At 60.8% G+C, this 20,267-nt stretch overlaps 3 protein-coding genes and 1 non-coding gene across 15 annotated transcripts; 2 read left to right on the forward strand and 2 right to left on the reverse strand.

Moving 5' to 3' along the window:
- Positions 1-64: 64 nt before the first annotated feature.
- LOC115484685 (small Cajal body-specific RNA 2) lies at positions 65-374 on the reverse strand. Its single transcript, XR_003945392.1, has one exon. It is a non-coding gene; the product is annotated as a small Cajal body-specific RNA 2 (non-coding RNA).
- A 485-nt stretch (positions 375-859) lies between these two features.
- TMEM167B (transmembrane protein 167B) lies at positions 860-2,595 on the reverse strand. Its single transcript, XM_009097356.4, has 3 exons — positions 2,571-2,595; positions 1,883-2,014; positions 860-1,521 (listed from the first exon to the last, which is right to left on the reverse strand). The coding sequence occupies exons 1-3, from the start codon at positions 2,578-2,580 to the stop codon at positions 1,439-1,441; spliced, it is 225 nt and encodes a 74-aa protein (XP_009095604.1). The 5' UTR covers positions 2,581-2,595; the 3' UTR covers positions 860-1,438.
- A 4,886-nt stretch (positions 2,596-7,481) lies between these two features.
- On the forward strand, positions 7,482-15,125 carry INAVA (innate immunity activator). Of its 11 annotated transcripts, none has more exons than XM_050985336.1 (10): positions 7,568-7,715; positions 8,181-8,240; positions 8,327-8,494; positions 8,957-9,081; positions 9,159-9,278; positions 9,868-10,072; positions 11,553-11,952; positions 12,802-13,369; positions 14,395-14,657; positions 14,978-15,125. In XM_050985336.1, exons 1-10 carry the CDS (start codon positions 7,688-7,690, stop codon positions 15,021-15,023), a joined length of 1,983 nt encoding a protein of 660 aa, XP_050841293.1. In that variant the 5' UTR covers positions 7,568-7,687; the 3' UTR covers positions 15,024-15,125. The 11 variants fall into 11 exon arrangements, with proteins under 11 accessions (XP_050841299.1, XP_050841293.1, XP_050841298.1 ...); XM_050985341.1 differs by having other exon boundaries at positions 7,600-7,715; positions 14,569-14,657; XM_050985337.1 differs by having other exon boundaries at positions 7,600-7,715; positions 9,159-9,275.
- A 317-nt stretch (positions 15,126-15,442) lies between these two features.
- On the forward strand, positions 15,443-20,053 carry SHISA4 (shisa family member 4). Of its 2 annotated transcripts, none has more exons than XM_050985348.1 (5): positions 15,443-15,605; positions 16,986-17,157; positions 18,215-18,348; positions 19,388-19,570; positions 19,655-20,053. In XM_050985348.1, the coding sequence occupies exons 1-5, from the start codon at positions 15,443-15,445 to the stop codon at positions 19,699-19,701; spliced, it is 699 nt and encodes a 232-aa protein (XP_050841305.1). In that variant the 3' UTR covers positions 19,702-20,053. The 2 variants fall into 2 exon arrangements, with proteins under 2 accessions (XP_050841305.1, XP_018777855.2); XM_018922310.3 differs by lacking the exon at positions 15,443-15,605 and adding an exon at positions 15,802-15,945.
- Positions 20,054-20,267: the final 214 nt, after the last annotated feature.

Consider the following 20,267-nt stretch of genomic DNA (forward strand, 5'->3'; position numbering starts at 1 on the left):
ACGTTTCGTCTTCCGCCGCTGTCGGGAGCGGCTCGGTGTCGGCCCTGGGGCTGCAGACGTGGGCGCGGGTCAGAATCGCAGGGCGCTCAGCGGCCGTGGCCTCGCCTATCTGATCGACTCATCCCGCCCGGCCCAGCCGCACACCGCCCGAGGGCTTCGCGGCGCTTTCTTCTCACCTCGGCCCGGCGGAGCCCGGCCGATCGAATAAGATCAACGTGTAGGGAGGGAGCGTGGCTGGCGCCTCACACACGCATACGGACACGCGCACACACGGACGCACACACACGCGCGCGCACACGCACACACTCGCGCACATACGGACACACACGCGCGCGCGCACACGCACACACTCGCACACACTCGCGCACACACGGACACGGACACACACGCGCGTGCACGCACACACGCGCACAGCCAGAGCCACTTCCGGTCCAGCCCTTTATCTACCGTTGCTGCGCGGAGCACGCCGGGAAGATGGTGCAGCGCTCTGGTGCGCCCCCGGTTGCCCGGAGGACCGCCGAGCACCGCCGAGTGTCTACGGGTACACGGCCGGCTCAGCGACGTGCGGCAGGCGGGGCCGCGGGCAGGGCACAGCCCTCTGTGCCCCTCCCTGCCGCGCTGCATCACTCCCGGCCCCACAGACAGCAATTCCCCACCCCACAGCCCCCCCCTTATTTCCACAAATCCTCTTCACCCCAGGACCCCATAACTATGGGAGCCCTCCACCCCATGGGAGGCAGCCTCCAATGACCTCCTCACACACACCCAGTGGGACCCTCAACCCACACCACAGGACCCCCAAGCAGGGCACCAGCCCCACAGGAGCCCCCACAGCCCCACAGGACCCTCAGGCCAGCACTGCCACAGAGGAACCCCCACTTTATTTGCATGTGGTGGTCCAATATTTAAACCTGGGGGCGTCACCAACCCCCCACTGCAGAAGGAGACCCCCCTGAGGGCCCTCCACACTGCAGGGGCATAGGAAGATCCCACAGAACAGGGGGGACCCTGCCTGGCCCCCAGAAACTGCCATGGTCTCACTAGGACCCTGCTCAGCATCAAGAGAAGGGGCTCACAAGGCAGTCCTGGGGGTCCCTTCACCCACTTCTCTACAGAATTCACGGGAAATCTTTTTCCAACAGTCTAAAGGTGCCCTGTTGGCCCTCACAGTTGCCCTTGGTGGGCTGAAGGAGGGTGATGGGCCATGATGGTCCCTAGGCTGCCACACGCAGGATCCACGTTGCTGCCAAGGGCAGGACCAGGGGTGGTTCAGGGTCAGTACCCTGGTCTCCAGGGTCAGCAATGGGGTCTCTGGTTGGTGCTGGGTCACTGGGGTCAGTACCAGGGTCTCTGGTCCATACTGGGATCGTCGGAATCAGTCACAGGATCTCTAGTCAGTGCCTGGTCTCTCTCAGGTTACCAGCAGGTCCCCATGTGGTCACTTTCCCACAAGGACATAGAAGGCCATGAGAAGGCAGGATATGGACACAGCCACATGCAGGCGGGTCCCAATCACAGCAGCTGCGGGTGGGACAAGGATGGGGTGAGGCCCCCATGTCCCCATCCCAGATGCATCCTGAATCCCTGTGAGCCCATGCCAGACCCATGTTCCCATCCCAAACCCCACTGTTCCCATTCCCAATCCCTGTGTTCCTATCCCAGACCCCAAAACCCCCAGCCCACATCTCTGTGTCCCCATCCTGGACCCAATGCTCCTGTCCTAGACCCAACCCCAGCAACCCCATCCTGCACCCCAGTGTTCCAAGTGCCCCCACCCCACTGACGCCAGCATCCCCATCCTGCACCTCAGTGTTCCAAGTGCCCCCACCCCAGTGTTCCCAGCACCCCCGCACCAAACCCCAGTGTCTCAAGTGCCCCTCACCCTTGTGGCAGACTCCCCAGATGCCCCTACGCTCGGACAGGAGCCAGGTGCGCAGTCGGGGCACCTTCCGCAAGTACGCACAAGTGCAAACCAGCAGCAGCCCGAAAACCAGGAGCCCGTCCAGGGAATAAACTGCGGGGAGGGAGGTCGGGGAGGGGTCAGGGAGCACTCCGGGCCCCTGCCCAACACCGTGAACAACCTTCCATCTCTGCCCCTATGAGGGGATGCAGACTTCCCGGGATCCCCCCGAAAGGGAATCAGACCTGCCCGTATCCCCACCGACGGCACCCAGAACTGCCAGTACCCCGCCCCCGAAGGGTCACAGTCTCCCAGCCGCCTCCCAAAAGCTCCTCTCAGTACCTCCCCCACATCAGCCCCATCCGCCCTGCCGCCTGCCAGTACCTGAGTGCTCTCCCCATGGTGCCCCATCAGGCCCCCCGCCTTCGGAACCCCCAGAACCCCCCGTACCCCCCGCCCCCATGGTCCTTGAGGCCCCGAACCCGCCCGGACTCCCCGGCCCCTCCATTCCCCAGTTCCCACCACCAGCCATGGTGGCCCCAGGACCCTCCACAACCGCCCGTATCCGCCCACAACCCCTCCTTCCCCCGTTCCCAGCATTGGTTATGCCAGCCCCGGTTCTACCCAGGCCCCCCTCGGTAGGCCTTGACCCCCAGCCCCCCGTTCCCACCGTTGGTCATGGCGCCCCTGGACCCCCCCGGGCCCCCGCGGCGCCAACGCGACAGCGGAAGCGGGCGACAGGCACGGCCAGCCGAGCGCCGACCCGCGCGACGCACATCCTGAGGAGCAGGCGGCCTCAATGGAGCGCCTATCAGGGAGGTGCGTGTGCAGCCCCAGTCCTGCCCAGCAGCACTAGTGACCCGACCGCTGCGCAGGAGCTGCCTCTGCGCCCAGCCACCTGTGACTAGCCTCCATCTCGTCCCCCAGTGACCCCTCAGTATCCCGCAGTGCACCCAGTCCCCATTCCAGTCCTCCCAGTAATCCCCAGTCCTCCCTGTACCTCCCCAGTGCAACCACACCCCACTGGCCCCCGGATTTCCCAGCAATTCACAATCTCCTCATAACCCTGCAGCCCCCAGTGCTCATCCCAGCCCACGGTAAACCCCAGTCTTCCCAGTACCTCCCCAGTGCAACCAGTCCCCATGGCAGCAGCCCAGCAACCCACCAGCACCTCCAGTAACCCTCAGTCCTCCCAGTATCCCAGTACCCCCTACGTGTAACCAGTCTCCATTCCAGCCTTCAGTGAGTTCCGGTCATCCCAGTAAACCACCCAGTACAATCTGACCCCCAGGCTCCCCTCTAACTCCCAGTCTAACCCTAAGGCCCCCTCTCCAAGCACCCAGTCCCCATCCCAGCTCTTCCAGTACTTGCCAGTCCTCCCCAGTAACCCCAGGTCCCCCAACAAACCCCAGTGCCTCCAATATCCCAGTCCTTCCCAGTATCATCATGTGCCACCCAATCCCCATCCCAGTATCCCACATAAGTCTCCGAATTGACCCCCAGTGCACCCAGTAATTCCCTGTATCTCCCATAACACCCAGTGCATCCAGTCCCCAGCCCAGTTTCTCCAGCAATCCTCAGCTCCCACAGTAACCCACACATTCCAGGGGTCCTAGTGCACCCAGCATCAGTGTTCCCAGTGCTCACAGCAACCCCAGGGTTCTCAGTGTCCACCAGTGGTCCCTGTGTTTCCAGTGCCCCCAGCAGACCCCAGTGACCCAAGCTGTCCCAGTCTCCTCAGTGACCCTAGTACCCACCATGTTCCCAGTGCCACCAGTGGCCCCAATGTCCCCACAGTGGTCCTGGTGCTCCCGACAGTCCCGAGTGCTCCCAGTGTTCCCAGGGCCCCCAGCCAACCCAGTGCTCCCCAAGTGAGTCTGGTGCTCCCAGTGTTCCCTGTGTTCCCAGCAGACTCCAGTGCCTGTCCTGGAGTTCAGCCTGAGGACCCCTCGCCCTCCTTGGGTTCCAGAGATAATGGAGAGCATCCATTCTCCTGCTGCTCCCTTGCACCCAACCACCACGGCCAGCCACAGCTCCCAGCAGGTGGGACATCAGGGGTTGATTTATTTGGTCTTCACTAGTGACATCTTGGCCAGGGTGACAACAAAGCCTTGAGGAGCAGCACAGTGCTGGGTGGCTGCTGGCACTAGGGCATGGGGCTGTGGGACCCAGGTGAACAGGTATGGGACGTGATGGGTACCCCAAGGACAATGGAGATGCCGGGGTGATGGAGACATAGGGACAATGGGAACCTGGATGTTATGGGGACTAGGGGGTGGTGGAATCCCAAGGGTGATGGGAACCTGGGGTCCTCAGGAGCAATGTGGAACACAGGGACAATGAGGATGCTGAAGGCAATGGAGACTTCAAGGAGTAATAAGGACCCCAAGGGATGATTAACACCCCAGGGGTGATGGGGATTCCAGGGACAGTGAGTGTTGGGGACTGGTTATATGACAAAGGTCACGTAAACATGCTCTAGCTAAGATGTAGAAAAGTACCAGACCCAGCTAATCTGAGGCCCAGCACCTGTGAAGACGCTGTGGCCTTGAGTATAGCTGTATTATGATAACAAAGATGCTGTAGTCGAGAGCAGAGCATGAGAAAAGAGAGATGTAAGTTGTAAAGAATGAGGAAGTAAGAATAACCAATAGATTGCTTAGCTAACAGAATATGCATGAGTTTATTATGTGTTGTGCTTAAATGTCTGATGCTCTAATCAATAAACGAAGCTTGCTGATTCTCATATTGAGATGACCCGAGCCTCCCTCAAGGCGACAAGTGAGGGCTTGAAGGTTATGAGAACACACAGTACAGTGTGTGTCACCTGAACTGATGGGGACCCCAGTAGTGCTGGGAACCCCATTGGGGATGAAGGGGACACAGAGACAACAGAACACCAGGGGTGATGGGGATCAGGGAGTGAGGGAGACCCCAAGGACACTAGGGACCCTGAAGGTGACAGGACCTCAAGAAGTAAAGAGGACCTTGAGGCATAGTGAACCCCCCAGGAGTGGTGGGTACTCCAGGGATAATGAGGACCCTAAGAATTGATGGGAAGATATGGGGTGGCCTGAGACCACAGGGTGGCCTGGGACAGGGACACTTGCAAACAGGGACCCTGAGGGTGCTAGGAGCAGCATGTGAGGACTCCGGGCTGTGCCACCACAAGACCACAGGGGCTGAGGGACACAGGGGCTGGTGTCCAGGATTTCACCCTATACTGGCATATGGCTCCTCCCCCAACCCCTGGTCACTCTGTCCCAGGTTGTGCCATCCCTTGTGGTGACCCCATCCCCGGTGACCCTTTCCCACTGGTGACTCCATGTTTCTCATGACTCATTCCCTGGTGCTCCCATCCCCTGCTAATCCCCTACCTCTGAAGAAGGTGACAGGAGTGATGTTCTCTCTCTGGACCTGGACCCTGATGGCCACAGGAGCATTATTCGGCCTAAGGAGGTGCCAAACCTGATATGGGAATCCTGTAGCCACCAGAACCTGCACTAGGAACTACTCTTCAGCCATAGCAAGTGGGCATGGGAATGGGCCTCTCTCCAGCTGGGTGTCTGGGTGTGGTGGCTGGTTGAAGCCTGTCATCACCACAGGGGGATCCTGCCCTGGCACAGGGCTGAGCTCCTGAAGGTGCTGGAGAGCTGGCGGCTGAGGCAGCTGCAGGAGGAGCTGCAGGGACCCCCACCTGAGGAAGTGCCACCACAGACTTGAGGAGGTCTGATGCCCCTTTGTCCTTGTACTGTCTGTCCCAGCCTCCATCCCTGTATCCAGGCCAGTTCTCCTGCCTTCACCTCACCATCTTCCATTTATTCATCCACCCATGTATCTATACATACAAGCATGAATCCATCCCTCATCCATCCATGCACCCATGAATCCATCCCCCCATCCAACCTCCATCATCCACCATCCATCCATCCATCCACCCTCCACATGTCCATCCAGCTAGGTATCCATGTCCTTCTCTGGGGTCAGCCAAGTGCTGATCGGGTTGTTTGGGCAGTTTGGCTGAGGAATGTCCAGGGAAATTGCTAATGGAAGCTTGACGGGGTGGACACGGGTCAAGGGATGGCCAGCAGTGAGCAGATCATGGTGACAGCTGAGGGAACACCTGTGTCAGGAGACAGCTGGGTCATGGGGAAGGCTGGTGAAATCCCAACCAGGCCCCATGGCCTTCCCCTCCTGCAGCATGAGTGGGAGGTGGCTGGGCCATGGCCGGACCCTTGTCCCAGGTTCCTGCAGGTGTGGGACAGCCTGCAGAAGATGAAGCTGGCAGATGCAGGTGCCTGACACATGTAAGCCAAAGCCAGCCCAGCAGAGCTCCCTGAGTCCCCTGGCACACACTGGGCTGCTCCCATCCCCAGCACATCCTGGCACTGGGAACAGCACCCAGCACTGCCATTCTGAGTGAGCTGGTGGTTGGGGTTGAGTCCTGGAGCCTTGGTGTCTCCATGCCAGTGATAACCAGGATGCCAGGGTTGGAAGGAGTTGGTAACACCAGGGCAGTGCCAGGGGTGATATGGGGGATGCAGGCAACACTCTCCCCCTGACCTGCACCTGCCCTGACTCCATGAACTAGAAAACAACCAAATAAAGTCTTTTGTCTGGTTTTCTTGATGGAAATGGGACAGAGACAGGGATGGGGTGGCATTGCCTTGGGCTAATGGTGCATGGTGGGGATGGAGGGTGGTCATGGTGGCCAGTGGTTCATTTTACCAGTGCTGCCACCAGCCCAACTGCAGTTGGTGTCCATCCAAGGTCTTCAGCCATCCCCTGATGGCACAGAGCTTTCCTTACTCCTCCAGTCTCCCTCTCCTTTCTTCTCTGTTTTCTCCTAGTATATTTTTTCCATTTCCACAGTTAAATGTATTTCACCCCTGCCCTTTCCACCTTCAGCTGGGGGGAAATGGGAGGGAGGAAGAGACACTGGTTTGAAAAGGTCTCACCAACAGCCCCAGGCTGACAGCACCACCCTGGGCATCAAGGCAGGGATCAGGTCATTGTTCTGGGGAATCTGCACCAGGGACTGCTCCCTGCACTCCTTGCCTGCTCCCTGCTTGCCCCCTGCATCGCCCTGCCTGCACCCTGCCTATTCCCTGCCTTCTCAGCCCATCCTGTCTAGCCCTGTCCCATGAGGATTCTTCCCCACCCTGCCAGGTGTAGCAATGCAGGATGTGCCCAACTCACTCCAATCCAGCTGAGAGGGGCCACAGTGGCTGCAGCATCATCACCTCGCGGCACCTTGGCAGCATCCTGGGACAATGGTGGCACCATCCTGGCACTGGCCTGCCGTGCATGGCCAGGGCTAGGACGGGGAAGTGGTTCTTGTGCTTGGCCTATGCCTACATGGCACTCGGGCTGGAGCCTCAGCAAGCACCATGCTAGGCGGTGCCACACCACACCGAACTTCACCAACCCCTGCAGTGATGTGCCAGGCCATGCTGTGACACAACTATACCGTACCATGCCATTCCATGCCATGCCTTGCAGTGCCATGCCTCGCAGTGCCATCCCGTGCAGTGCCATACCGTGCGGTGCCGGGCGGTGCAGCCGCTGAAGGCCCGTCCGGCGGGGCGGGGCGGAGACTGGGGCAGATGTTGCTCACCCTGCTCCTCCCTCCGCTCAAGCCCGGACCCGTCCGTGCCCCGGCGCAGCAGAGCCGGCAGCGACGGCGGGCTCAGGTAAGGGATTCTCCCACCCCGCCGGGACCCCCGGGGCCTCCGTCCTGCCTCTGACCGCCCAGCGCGCCTTGGAGCGGGCTGGGGAAACTGAAGCATGGCCAGACGACGGCGCTGGAAAAGCGGTGTGAACCCCCTCCTCCGCGTCCCACTGCCCCCCTTTCATCTCCCTTCCCAAGAGTTTGGGAGTCTTGGGGTGCTGGGGACCCCCTTTTCCGAGGCCGGCGGTCGCTCCCACCCCAGGATCCGCCACCAGCCCAGATGAAAAAGAAAGGAAAACTGGGAGAGGTGCCCAGCGAAACCAGCTGGGGCGGGAGCGAGGGGCTCCTCGGCCCTCCCCCCCACCGCACCCCGACCACCTTTGACCCCTTCGAGGGTGTCACCCTCCCCCTGCCTGGCGCAGTCCGCGCCCTTTATTTATGGTAGGACCTACAAGAAGGCAAAGCAAACATAGCCTCGCCTCCCTTCCACCGCCATCGCGGCACGCCCAGGGTGACATAAGAGATTTTAGGGTGCAAGGTGGGGGGCACACGTGGGTGCAGCCCTGTTGGGGGCGTGGGGACGAGCTGTGTCCCCGCTGTTGCCCGCAGGCTCTCGGCGCGGCATGGGGGAGGCAAGTGACGTGGACAGCGGGATCATGCTGCACTCGGGTGAGAAGGGGGTTTGGGGATGAGGGAGGTTTTGGGGTGTCCCTGTCGCCCAGGAGTGCTCTAATAGACGTGTCCCTCCTTCCCAGGCAGGGAACGGAGCACTTCGGTGCTTGGGGACACACTAAGGACACATGAGCTGCCTGGAGAAAGCTCTGGGGAAATGAAGGGGTGGAGGACTGGAGGCTTCCCCTGCGTTTCGGGAGGCATCTCAAGTGCAGTGGGGGCGTGCTGTGGACAGGATTTGACTCAGACGGGTTTGGCTTGGAATGGCTGAGTCAGACTGAAACCTTCCTCCTGTGGCCCTCCTCCCAGCCCCCAGCAGGGACGTCACACGTGTCCCGTGTCCCGGCGGGGCTGAAGCACCCATGGTGCTGCTGGGGGAATTTCATGCATACCCTGGGGGATTGGAGGACCCATGGGTGCTGCTAGGGGAGGAGTTCCTGGATACCCTGAGGGGTTGGAACACCAATGGGTGCTGATGGGTGGGGGAAACAGGTGTTCCACGGGAGTCAGTACACCCACGGATGCTGCTGTGGGGGAAGGGAGGCACAGCTGCTTTGGGGCAGCTGGAGTACCCATGGGTGCTGCTGGGAGGGTCATGGCTGCTTTTTCCTCTTCCTGTGGTGGAGGGAAACTAAGGCAGGGAGGCTGTGGGGTGGTGGAGGGTGGTACCCTGGGTGCTCCCATCCCTCCAGATGTCCATGTGTCTGTTCCAGGCCCTGACAGCCCAGTGTCCCCCCCAAAGGAGCGGGTGCAGGTGGGGCAGCGGCAGCAGCAGGCACTGGAGGCTCAGCTTGATGGCTGCATCCAGGAGCTGCGACGGCTGTGCCTGCGTGAGGCGGTGAGCAGGGCATGAGGACCCCCTACCCACCTTCATATACTGCCATGGCTCTACTCATGTCCCTATGCCATCCTCAGGAGCTGACGGGGACCCTGCCCTGCGAGTACCCCCTGAAAGCTGGCGAGAAGCCCCCCAAAGTCCGTCGCAGGATCGGGGCTGCCTTCAAGCTGGATGAGATTGCCGTTCTGCGCGGGGTGGTGAGGCAGTTCCTGGGGTGCAAAGGTGGTGGGGACCCATCCCATCCCATCCCATCCCATCCCATCCCATCCCATCCCATCCCATCCCATCCCATCCCATCCCATCCCATCCCATCCCATCCCATCCCATCCCCTCTGCTATGGAAGCTGTCTGAGGGTCACCTGGAAATGTTGCCATCCCCATCCCATGGGTAGTGGTTGGGTGCCAAGTGCTGTAGGTGAGAGGGGCAGGGGTGTGCTTTTAAACATGAGGTGGTGTTGGGATGTTGAGTTAATGGGGTTATCATGGAGTCCCAAACATAAAGTGTGGGGTTGGGGTGCCGATGTGATGGGTGTGGGGGAGGTCCCAGGTGTATCAGGATGCCAGAATTATGGAAGGAGGTGGGTTCCAAATGTTATGGGTAGTGGTGGGGTCCTGAGCATGATAGGTGGTGTTGAGTTCCAAGAGTGATGGCTGGTGTTGGAGTCCCAGATGAGATGCTGGGAGGGGTTGGGATCCCAAGTGCTATGGGTGGTGTTGGGGGTGTTAAGCATGATGGGGGGCTCGGGGGTGTTGAGGCGCGTTTCTGAGCGTGTCCCCCGCCCCCAGGACCCTCTGGAACGGGAGCGGGCGCTGCAGCTGCAGATTGCCGAGGCCTCCCGCCGGCTCTGCCGCGAGGAGAACATCGGCCGGCAGGTGCGGAAGAGGCGGCAGACGGCAGCACTCCGGGAGGAGCAGAAGCTGCGGGATCTGGAGCAGGTCCTGAGTCAGCGGCGGCTCCTGGCAGAGCAGCGGGACACCAGTACTGCCAAGGGTGAGCCCCCCAAGCCCCATGGTGGGGGTATGCTGGAGAGCACGGAGGCAGAATGGGGTGCTGCTGCTTGGTTGAGTGTCCCTGGGGAATGCATCTGAATTACCCATTCCCTGTGAATGCACCCCAATGGATGCTGCCCAGTCCTTCATCCCAAGTGCATGCACCCCTCTGGATGCATGCCCCTCTGCCATTCCCCTGTGTGTCCCTTCCCAATATGCCATCTACAATGCTGCACCCCAGTTCCCATCCCTGGTGAATGCATTTCCCTGGATGCACCCCAAATTCCCATTCCTGGTGAATACACCCCTTGGATGCACTCCAGCCTTTCATCACCTGTGAATACAACCTGGTTCTACATCCCCAATGAATGCATGCCCCCAACACCCCCTGGTGAATGCACCCCAATTTCCCATCCCTGCTGAATATACCCCCTTGGATGCCCCCTGGAAGGCCATCCCTGGTACATGCACCTTGATATGCTCTCACTGTCAATGCACCCTTTTGAAGGTACCCCAATACTTCATCTCTGGTGGTTTTACCCTTGTGAGTGCCCCCCAAAAAGTAGTCCCCAGTGCATGCACCCCAATAACCATTGCTGGCATATATACCCCCTGAATGCATGCCAAAAGTCCATCCATAGTGCATGCACCCTGATAAACCATCCCCAGCAGTACCCCACTGAATCCACCCCAGTACTTCACCTCTGCTGATTGCACCCCTCTGAAAGTACCCTAATAGTTCACCCTTGCTGCTTGCATCCCATAACTATCCCCAGTCACCCATCCTCAGCACCTGCATTCAAAGGGGGCACGATGTGGCCCAGCTGCCGTGTCCCCACTCAAGTGGGGACACGGTAGTGGCGGCCACTCAAGGGGGTCCCCATTCTCTCTGTCCCTGTCCCCTCCAAGGACCAGGGCCATGGTGGTGGTGTCTCCTTCCCTGTTGGTGCCTCCAGCCTGCCCATCCCAGGCAGGCTGGGAGCTGCGCACAGCTCAGCAGAGCCGGCCTGGCCGGTACCGCTGCCGTCCCAGAGCGTGTTGGGACAGGTGGCAAGGGAGAGGGGAGTGGAGGCCTGCGGGGATGCACTGGGTGGTGGCGGGGCCGTGGGAGCACTTTGGCACCCGGAGGCAGCCCCAGCTCTGTTCTCACAGGGCCCTGCCCCATAGAGCTCAGTGCCTCTGACGAGAGCTCCATGTTTGACACTGGCCTGCTGGAAGTGGGTGAGGGGGCTGTGGTGACCAGGGGGGACCCCTGGTATGTTCCCTCCATTCCAACCCTTCCTGTGTCCCCTCTGTCTCTACTCTTCCTGTGTCTCCTCCATCCCGTTCCACTGCCATGTGTCCCCACCATGCTGCTCCCCTGTGTGTCCCTTCCATCCCAACCCCCCATATCTCCCCTCCATACCAGCCATCCACCTGTTCCCTCCATCCCAACTCTCTCTTTGTGTCCCCTCCATCCCAACCCTCCATCTCTCCTGCAGAGGACACACGGCCACCAGGACCTGCCACCCCACAGAGGTCCCCATCTCCCAAGGACCCCACCAAGAAGGAGGAGGAGTCAGGGCTTCTGATGCCCTCCACTATTCCCTGGCAGGAGACCAGCCTGCACAGACCCTATGAGAGGGCCAAAAATCCCAGCATCGACCGTGAGGATGGGGAAACCCAGAGCTCCCAATGCTGTCTTGGGTCCCTGATGGCTGCCCCTTCCAGCTCCTTGGCCCCCAACAGCCCTGACTCTGCAGGCTCCCCAGTGTCCAGGACAGGGGACCCTCCCTACCGGTTCGTCCCCATCCGGACCCTGGTGCTGTGCCGGCAGGCAGGTTCCAGTGCTCCCACCACCCCTGAGCCATCAGGACGGCAGGGACAGACCCAGTCTCTGAGGTAGGTCCTGAGCTTGGGGAGGATAGACAAGGGTTTCTGCTACAGAGGATGGAGATAACCCCATGGAGAGGGGGATGGCGATAATCCCATGTGGAGGATGGAGCTCAGTCCATGCGAAGTAGGATGGGAATGACCCTGTGAAGATGATGGAGCTCAGCTCATGGGGAGGATGTTGGAAATAATCGCATAGGAAGGATGGAGATAGTCCCACTGGCTAACCCAGTGGGAAGGAGGATGGGAGTAATCCTATGGGAGAGGATGAAGAGAACCTCATGGAGATAATGGAGCTAAACGCACGGGGAGGAGGATTGAGATAATCCTATGGAGAAGATAATGGAGAGAACACCAAGGGAAGTGTGGACCTAATGCTATGGGGAGGATGGAGAAAATCTTTTAGGGAAGACAGATATAATCCCATGGGGAGGGGATGGAACTAACCCCATGGAGATGATGGAGCTCAGTCATTGGGAGGATGGAGACAATATTATGGGGAGGATTCAGATAATCCCAGAGACAGGATGAAGATAATCCTATGGGGATGTGGGAGAAAACCCTCTGGGGAGGATGGATGGAAATCCACTGGGAGGAGGTTGGAGATGATCCCATGGAGAGGATGGAAGTAACCCTATAGAGACTCTAGAGGTCAGCCCCATGGGGAGGATGAACTAATCCCTTGGGAGGAGGCTGGAGACTGCCCCACAGGGAAGCTGGAGCTAATCCCACAGGAGGAAGCTAGATGTCTCCCCACAGGGTGGCCTGCTGTACCCATGGGTACACCTTTCCCAGGGCCTGCCCTGGCTTTAGGCTGAGGGGAAGGGTCCTCCTGCAGCCACAGTGTCTTGCCTGCAGGGTGGACCCATGCTGGCAGCCAGTTGAGCCGCGGGGCCGCAGCACCGCACCCCGCCGGCGCCCCACCTACTACACAGTCACTGTGCCCACCTCCTGCATCCTGACCTCTGGCCCTGAGTGCCGCTCTGGCTCCGATGACAGCATCTCCGACCTCTCCAGCATCTCCCATGCCACCTCCCCGGGCAGCAGCAGCCCTGACATGTCCTTTGCAGTTCCGCTTCCCCTTGCCGAGCCTGGTTACTACCCACGAGGTGCCCTCCAGCTCCTGCCACCTGCTGGCCCCCTGACTTTCCTGTACGAGCAGGATCTGGCCCCACTGCGGTACCAGCGCCTGGTGCCCTCTCGTAGCCGCATCGTGCGCACCCCCTCGCTCAAAGACTACGTGCCCGCTGGGGCCCGGGGGCTCTCCAAGGCCGCTGTCACCGAGGAGCTCAAGTCATGGCACCAACGTGCCCGGCTGAGAGGTGCCCGGCCCCACTCCCTCGACCGACAAGGGGCTTTCCAGAGACCCCATGGTGGGACCACCAGGGATGTGCCCATTGCTCATGGAATGCTGTCACTGGTTCAGGTATGACACAGGGTCTGACTGGGAGTAGCCATGTGGGAGAAGGGGGACCCCCTGGGTGCTGTCCTGTAGGTGACATGAGTTGTTACCTATAGGTATTGTAGGGATATGTGGCTCTGGTGGGGTCCCATGAGGATTTCTAGAGCAGGAGTGAAGTCCTGAGGGAGTCCATGAGGTCCTGTGAGGATTGTTGGGACAGGACTGGGATTCTAGAAGGGTCGCTGGGGCAGGAACATAGTCTCAGGAGGGTCCTGAGGAGAGATCAAGGTCCTTTAAGATCCTTTGAGGCAGGATTGGGACTTTCTGAGGGTCCTCTGAGCAGGTCCAGGGTCCCATAGGTTGGGTCTGGAGAGTCCCTGATAGTTCCTGGGTCAGGACCAGTGCCCTGAGTGGGTCCCCATGGCAAGGTTAGGGTCCTGAGGGAATCACAAAGGAAGAATTTGGGTCCCAGAGGGGTCCCTGGGGCAGGACTGGGTTCCTGACGAAGTCCAACAGCCAAGACCTGGGTCTTCTGTTCTTGAGAACGGAAGTAAGGACTTTAAGGTCCTTCGGGGGGGGTGACGGGGACGTGGACCTGCAGAGGTCCATGGACAGATTTGGAGTTCCACATAGGTTCCAGGGGCAGAACCAGGACCCCCTGAGGCAGGACTGGGATCCCATGTGAGTCGCTGGCCAGGACCTTAAGGGTGTCTCTGGAACAGGACTGGGGTTCCATGTAGGTCCCTGCTTTTTCTTGAAGATCCCAAGGGGATCCTACAGGGGTTCCTGTTGCAGGACTGGGGTCCCACGGGAAAGACCAGAACCTTAAGGGGGTTCTTGGGCAAGACTGGGGTCCCATGAGAGTCCCATGGGAAGGACCAGGACTTCAGGGGGATCCCTAGGGCAGGATCATGTGGGTCCCTCCTGTCACACCCAGGTTTCCACAAGCAGGACTCATGTGGGTCCCTGGGGTAGCACTGGGGTGCCCTTGAGCAGGGAAGGATCCCTGCAGACATTTCAGTGACCAGCTCCCCCTTTCCACCTGGCAGTATCACTGGGACAAATGCACCTGTGGCACAGGTGGGACACAGGCAGGGCAAGTGAGGACCTGTGGCTGTGCTCCCACAGCTCTTCCAGCCCAACCCTTGTGCCAGGATGTGCCCCCAGTGGTGCCCCTCAGACAAGGTAGGATGCCAATACCCACAGGGTCTTTGTCCCCCCAGGGTCCCCCAGTGCAGGTGCTGCGACGCTCAGCAGCCGGCGTGCCTGTGCAGGTCTATATGCCCGAGAACGGCGAGATTGTCACCCAAGTGTGAGTGCCATGTCCTCACCCTGGGGTGGGGGCACATCCTGGCTGGCCCAGGGGTGGCAGGGACGTCTCATGCCTCCCCACCCCAGTGTAGGGGCACAGGAGGGAGCCACAGTGCGTGGCAGGGGCTGGCCCCCACCCTGTGTTCCCTCACTGGCACTGCAATGCTGATAGGGACACTTTGACCCCAGTGCTTATGGTGACCTGAATTTGAGGTTCTGGTCTCTAATAAAAGTGGGTTTTGGGATACATCACTCTCAGGATGTGTCACCTCCATGTCCCCTCTAAGGTCCCCCATCCCTGTGTCCTGTTGTCATTGCCAGGATGGGACTCTGTGGATTTGGGGTCTGGCTGTGCTCGGGGCAGTAATGAGGTGATCCCAGTGGCAAGAGGATGCCCCAGATCCAGCTGTGCAACCCTGGCACCCAGTGAGCCAGGGTGGGAAAGGGGCAAGGAGTAGAAAGGAAGGATGGAATGGAGGTGAAGGGTGCGGGGTTGGGGTGCAGGAGGGTGTGCGGGAAGGGTGCAGGAGAGGGCTGCAAGGATGGGTGAAGGGATGGGATGTAGGGGGAGGGGAATAAGTTGCTCTGGGAGAGGATGGCGTTAGAGAAAGGGTGCTGTGAACCAAAAGGCAGGGATGGGGTGCAGGGCAGGCAAATAAAGAGTGCAGGGGTAGGATGAGGTGGGAGAAGGGGTGTTGGGAAGAGAAATGGTGGGGAGGAGGGGATTGGTAAGGGATTGAATATCGGGAATGGGGTGTGGGGAGTGGTGCAAGGAGGAGCGAAGGGATGGGGTGCAAGAAGAGGGGGGAAAAAAGGGCTGCCGTGGGGGTGCAGGCGGGGGGGGGGGAGGGGGCAGTGCCAGAGAAGACACTCCGGTCCCCGCATCCCCGCCCGGCTCTGCCAGTGCCGGGGGCCGGCGGTGCCGCTCCTCCGGTGGGGGCGGGCGGAGGTCGGTGGCTGCGGCGGGAGGCGGCGCCGGGGGGACGGGAGGGGGGGGGGACACCGGGCAGCAACCGAGAGCCGCCGGGCTGCGGCGTCACTGCGGGCCTGCGCTGGCCCCGCATCGGCACCGGGAGACACAGGCAGAGAGAGTGGCCCCGCGGCACCGGGCGGCACCAGGACCGGCCACGGGAGCGGCCCCGGTCCCGGTGCCGCCGCGCAGCCGCTGCCCTTGACCCGGACAGCTCTGAGCGGGGACACCGGGCCCTGCCACGGGATGGGGCCCGGCGGCCCGGGGAGCGGCTGGCCCCTGGCCGGGACCCTGCTGGTGGCTGTGGCCGCTTCGATGGGTAAGAGATATACGGGGACCGGGGAGGGCCGAGGGACCCGGTGCCACCCTGCGACTGGACACGGTGCCATCATCTGTGACACGGAGATCCCGCTGGGTGGGTGGGACTTAGTGCCACCAGTCCTGCCACACACGGCCCCTTTGACCGGGGCTTGCTTGCAACAAAGTGTCCCCTAGGGCACTGCGTCCACTCCCCCCAAACCCGCCTCCCATTTGCCGCTTTCGGAATGACCCCGGGAACAGCAGGCAGGGAGCCGGTGGCTAACTGAGCCGGGATGCCCAGCCCCGGGGAATCTGGGGGCCTCCCATGCACGAGCTCTGTGCCTCAGTTTTCCCACTTGTCCCTGAACTGCCGTGATCCCATTTTGGATTGTGTGAATAATGCCATGTGAGATTCCCACAAAGTCCATTTCCATGGCTGCTCCGGCTCCTCCGGCCGCCCCCGGGCCTCGGCCCGTGGTTATTTCAGGGAAGACAGGTGGCTCCGGACAGAAATAGAGTGGGAAGTGCCACTGGAACATGCGGAAGAAGGGGAAGCTAGGGAGATCTGGAGGAATCTGGGGCGGGGGGGGGGCGGTTGGAGAGCTGGGTGGGATGGAGTGGCGTCTGCAAGGGTGTAGGGTTGAATGGAGTAGAGTATGGAGGTACATTGGGGCAGCGTTTGGAAGGAAGTGGAGTGGGATGGAGCAGGATATCGGGGTACAAGGGCAGAATGAAGTAGGATTTTAAGGGATATGGGGCAGGATGGAGCAGAGCAGGGGTTTGGGGGTACATAGGGACACCATCTGTGGGGCAGGACACAGCAGGGTATAGGGGATGTGGGGCTGGGTATGAGGCACAGCGGGGACAGGAAGGAGCAGGGTATTTGGGGGTGTATAGGGGCACACTTTGGGGGTGCATGGGGCAGGATGGACTGGGAGGACACAGTAGGGTACAGGCTGTGCTCATGTGGGGGAGGAAGGGCATAGGGTGCTGCTGATGCCCCTGAGGCTGGTGATGGCCAGGTGCTCCAAGGCCCTGGTGGTGGGCGGCTGTCCACAGTGGCCGGGGGCGAAGACTGCCTGTGGTACGTGGACAGAAACGGGTCATGGCACCCTGACTTCGACTGCGAGTTCTTCACCTTCTGCTGTGGCACATGCCACCAGCGGTACTGCTGCCGAGACCCTCTGCGCCTGATCACCGAGCGCCAGCAACGCCACTGCCTTGCCTTCAGGTGCCACAGCCGGGGCTGATGGGGCTGGGGGCTCTCCTGGGCAGCCTGGGTGCAGGGACTGGGTGCTGGGCGTGTGATAGGCAGTTGTACTGGGTGCTGGTCACTCTATGCTCTGCACTGAGCAGTGGTGCTGGACACTGGTGTTGGGTACTGGGCAGTGGTATCTGAGCTCTTGTAGTGGGTATTGGGCTGTGGGTGCTGGGCACTGGTACTGGGTGCTGGGCTCTGGTACTGGATGCTGGCCAGTGGTACTGGGGTTGGATATTGGCACTGAGCAGTGGAAGCGGGTGCTGGATGCTGGGTGCTCTGCACTGGTAATTGATGGGGGCTCTGGGTGTTGGGCACTGGGCACTGTTACTGGAATGCTGAATGCAGGTGCTGTGCACTGGTTCTGAGCACTGGCGAGTGGTACTGGGCACTGGGCAGTGCTACTGGGTTGCCAGGCTGTTGGCTATGGGTGCTGGACACTATCATTGGGTGCTGGGCATTGAATGCTGGGTACTGGGCACTGGGCAGTGGTACTGGGTGTTGGATACTCATACTGGGTTGTTGTTCTCTGGGCAGTGGTACTGGGCATTGGTGCTTTGCAGTGGGTATTGGGCACTCCTTGTAGGTGCTGTGCACTTGGTACTGGTACTGGGTGCTGGTATTGGGTTCTGGGTGCTGGACACTGGTACTGGGCACTGATACTGGTCACTGTGCATTGGGGGTTGGATGCTGCGGATTGGTCACTGGTACTGGGTGTTGGCACTGGGTGCTGGGCACTGGTTACTGCCACTGGATGCTGGTCACTGGGCAGTGGGCAGTGGTACAGGGAATTGGCACTGGGTACTGGGCACTGCTTCTGGGTGGGCAATGCTACTGGGTGCTGGGCAGTGGTCATTGCTACTGGGTGCTGATAGCAGTGCTGGACAATGTGACTGGGCGTTGGTTCTGGGCACTGGACAGTGTCACTGGGTGCTGGGCAAAGGGGTAGTGGGCACTATCAGTGGGTGATGTCTGGGGGTGTATGCTGTGGGCCCCCCGGCCCTGCTCCCCATGCCTGCGGGTCCCACAGCCCCAAGACCATCGCAGGCATCGCCTCAGCTGTGGTGCTTTTCATCGCCATCGTCACCACCATCGTCTGCTGCTTCATGTGCTCCTGCTGCTACTTGTACCAGCGCCGGCAGCACCCCCGCACGCCCCTCCAAGGTGTGGGGCTGGAGGCTGGGATGGGGGTGCAGGAGGGTCCTGTAGGAAAAGAGGGTGGAGTGGGGTTGAGGGGGCCTAGAGGATTTCAGGGGGAAGGGGAGGTCTGGTGGAGGTCTGTAGGGATGGGGGATGCAGGGTGTGCAGGAGGGAAGATCAAGAGGGTCCTGCAGGTAAGGAGGTGCACAGTTAAGACTACCTGGGGGAATGGGAAGGTGCAGGAATGGGGGATGCACAGATGGGGGGTGCAGGAGGAGGCTCGGTGCATGATGGTGCTGTAGGTACAGGGTGGGGAGTTGGGGGAGCCTGGACAGAGGCCTGTGGGAATTGGTGTGTGTGTGTAGGCCATAGGGGTGGGTGGTGAAGGAGGATCCTCTAGGTCGAGAGTGGAGGGGTTTGGGAAGAGGCAAGGAGGGGGGGCCTGGAGGAATGCAGGGGGGGGATCGGAGTGTGGGGGTTGGGCAGCAGGGATGGGGGAGCTACAGGAGGGTTCTGGAGGCGCAGGGTAGTGGGATTTTGAGGGGGCCTCAGGGAATGTAGGGAGGCCTGGGGGTAGAAAGGGAGAAGTTGCAGGATGGGGGTTTGCAGGATCCTGTAGGTACAGGGTGAATGGGTCTGGGGGGTGTGGGGCAGGGAGCTAGAGATGTGCAGGGCTCTTGTGGTGAAGGTGGAAGCTGAAGGGGTGAGAGATGAAAGGGAACAGAAGAATCCTGAAGGTGTAGGGTGGAGGACACAAAGAGAAGGGGAGCTGTTGGAATGAAGGGGGGATCGGTAGGGTGGGGGGGTGGACTGCAGGGATGAACTTGTAGGAGGAGGGGTAGAGTACAGGGATGGGGAGAAGGAGAGGTCCTGAGGTACATGGTGAAGGGGTTGTAGGAGGGGTGAGGTGGTGGGACCTGAAGGGATGCGGGGGGAAAATTGGGCACTGTGGTGGGGTGTGGATGACACCCCAGTGGCCACCAACCTGAGGGCCACCACCACTCTTAGGCACCATCCCTGTCCCTGTGTCAGGTGCCACAGACCTCCCCAATCTCTCCCGCAGGCCCGGAAATTCCCCTGTCCAGCTACCACCCTGCAGCTCCTCCAGCTCCCTTCCCCGTGGACCCCAAAGCCGGCCCTACACCTCCCCAGCCTGGCTTCACCCCCATGGCCATGTATCCCCCTCCCGGCCCTGCCGCCCAGTACCCCATGTACCCCTCCGGCCCCCCTGTCTACAACCCTACAGGTGAGCACTGGGGGGGAACGGGGACCCTCCCTATTCCCCGGGGGGCCTGGTGGCCTGGTGACACCGCATCTGCTCCCCCCGCAGCACCACCACCCTACGCCCCGGCACAGCCCAGCTATCCCGGAGCATGAGTCCCCACGGAGACCTCCGCACCCTCCGCCGGCCAGTGGGGCTGGGGGGGACGACACCAGGGACCCCCCCCGGCGCTGGGGGGCTGTCTTAGCCGGCGCTGGATGGGGCTCTTCCCAGCCATCCTGGGGTGATCCGGTGCCAGCAGGACAGGGTGGCTCTTGTGCCGCACACTGGGCCCTTTGTGGGTGCCTACTCCCCCGACTCTGGGTGCCAGTGGCCCCGAGCACCCGCGGAGGGGTTTCCGGGGGGTCCTCCGAGGGCCATGCACCGCTGTCTCCCTGCACACTACTCCCGGATTTACCCCCGGCTCTTCCCTCCGGAGCTGGCATTAAACCACGTCTTGTGCCCACAGCCTGGTGTCTTCTCGGTGATTCTAATGGGGAAAAAAAGGAAGGGCAACGCCCTCAAACCCTTCCCGCGAATTGTAATGGGGGGAAACATGAATTCAGCCCTGTCCCTTCTGCTCCCGAGACTTCTCCCTCCCAAAATTGTGTTGGGACGGGTAATCCCCACCAAATCAGCCGCTTAGATGAGCCAGCCTGGAATGCTGCCACCCACCCAGCCC

The sequence above is a fragment of the Serinus canaria genome, chromosome 26 (assembly GCF_022539315.1).
Source record: "Serinus canaria isolate serCan28SL12 chromosome 26, serCan2020, whole genome shotgun sequence".
NCBI lineage: Eukaryota > Metazoa > Chordata > Aves > Passeriformes > Fringillidae > Serinus > Serinus canaria.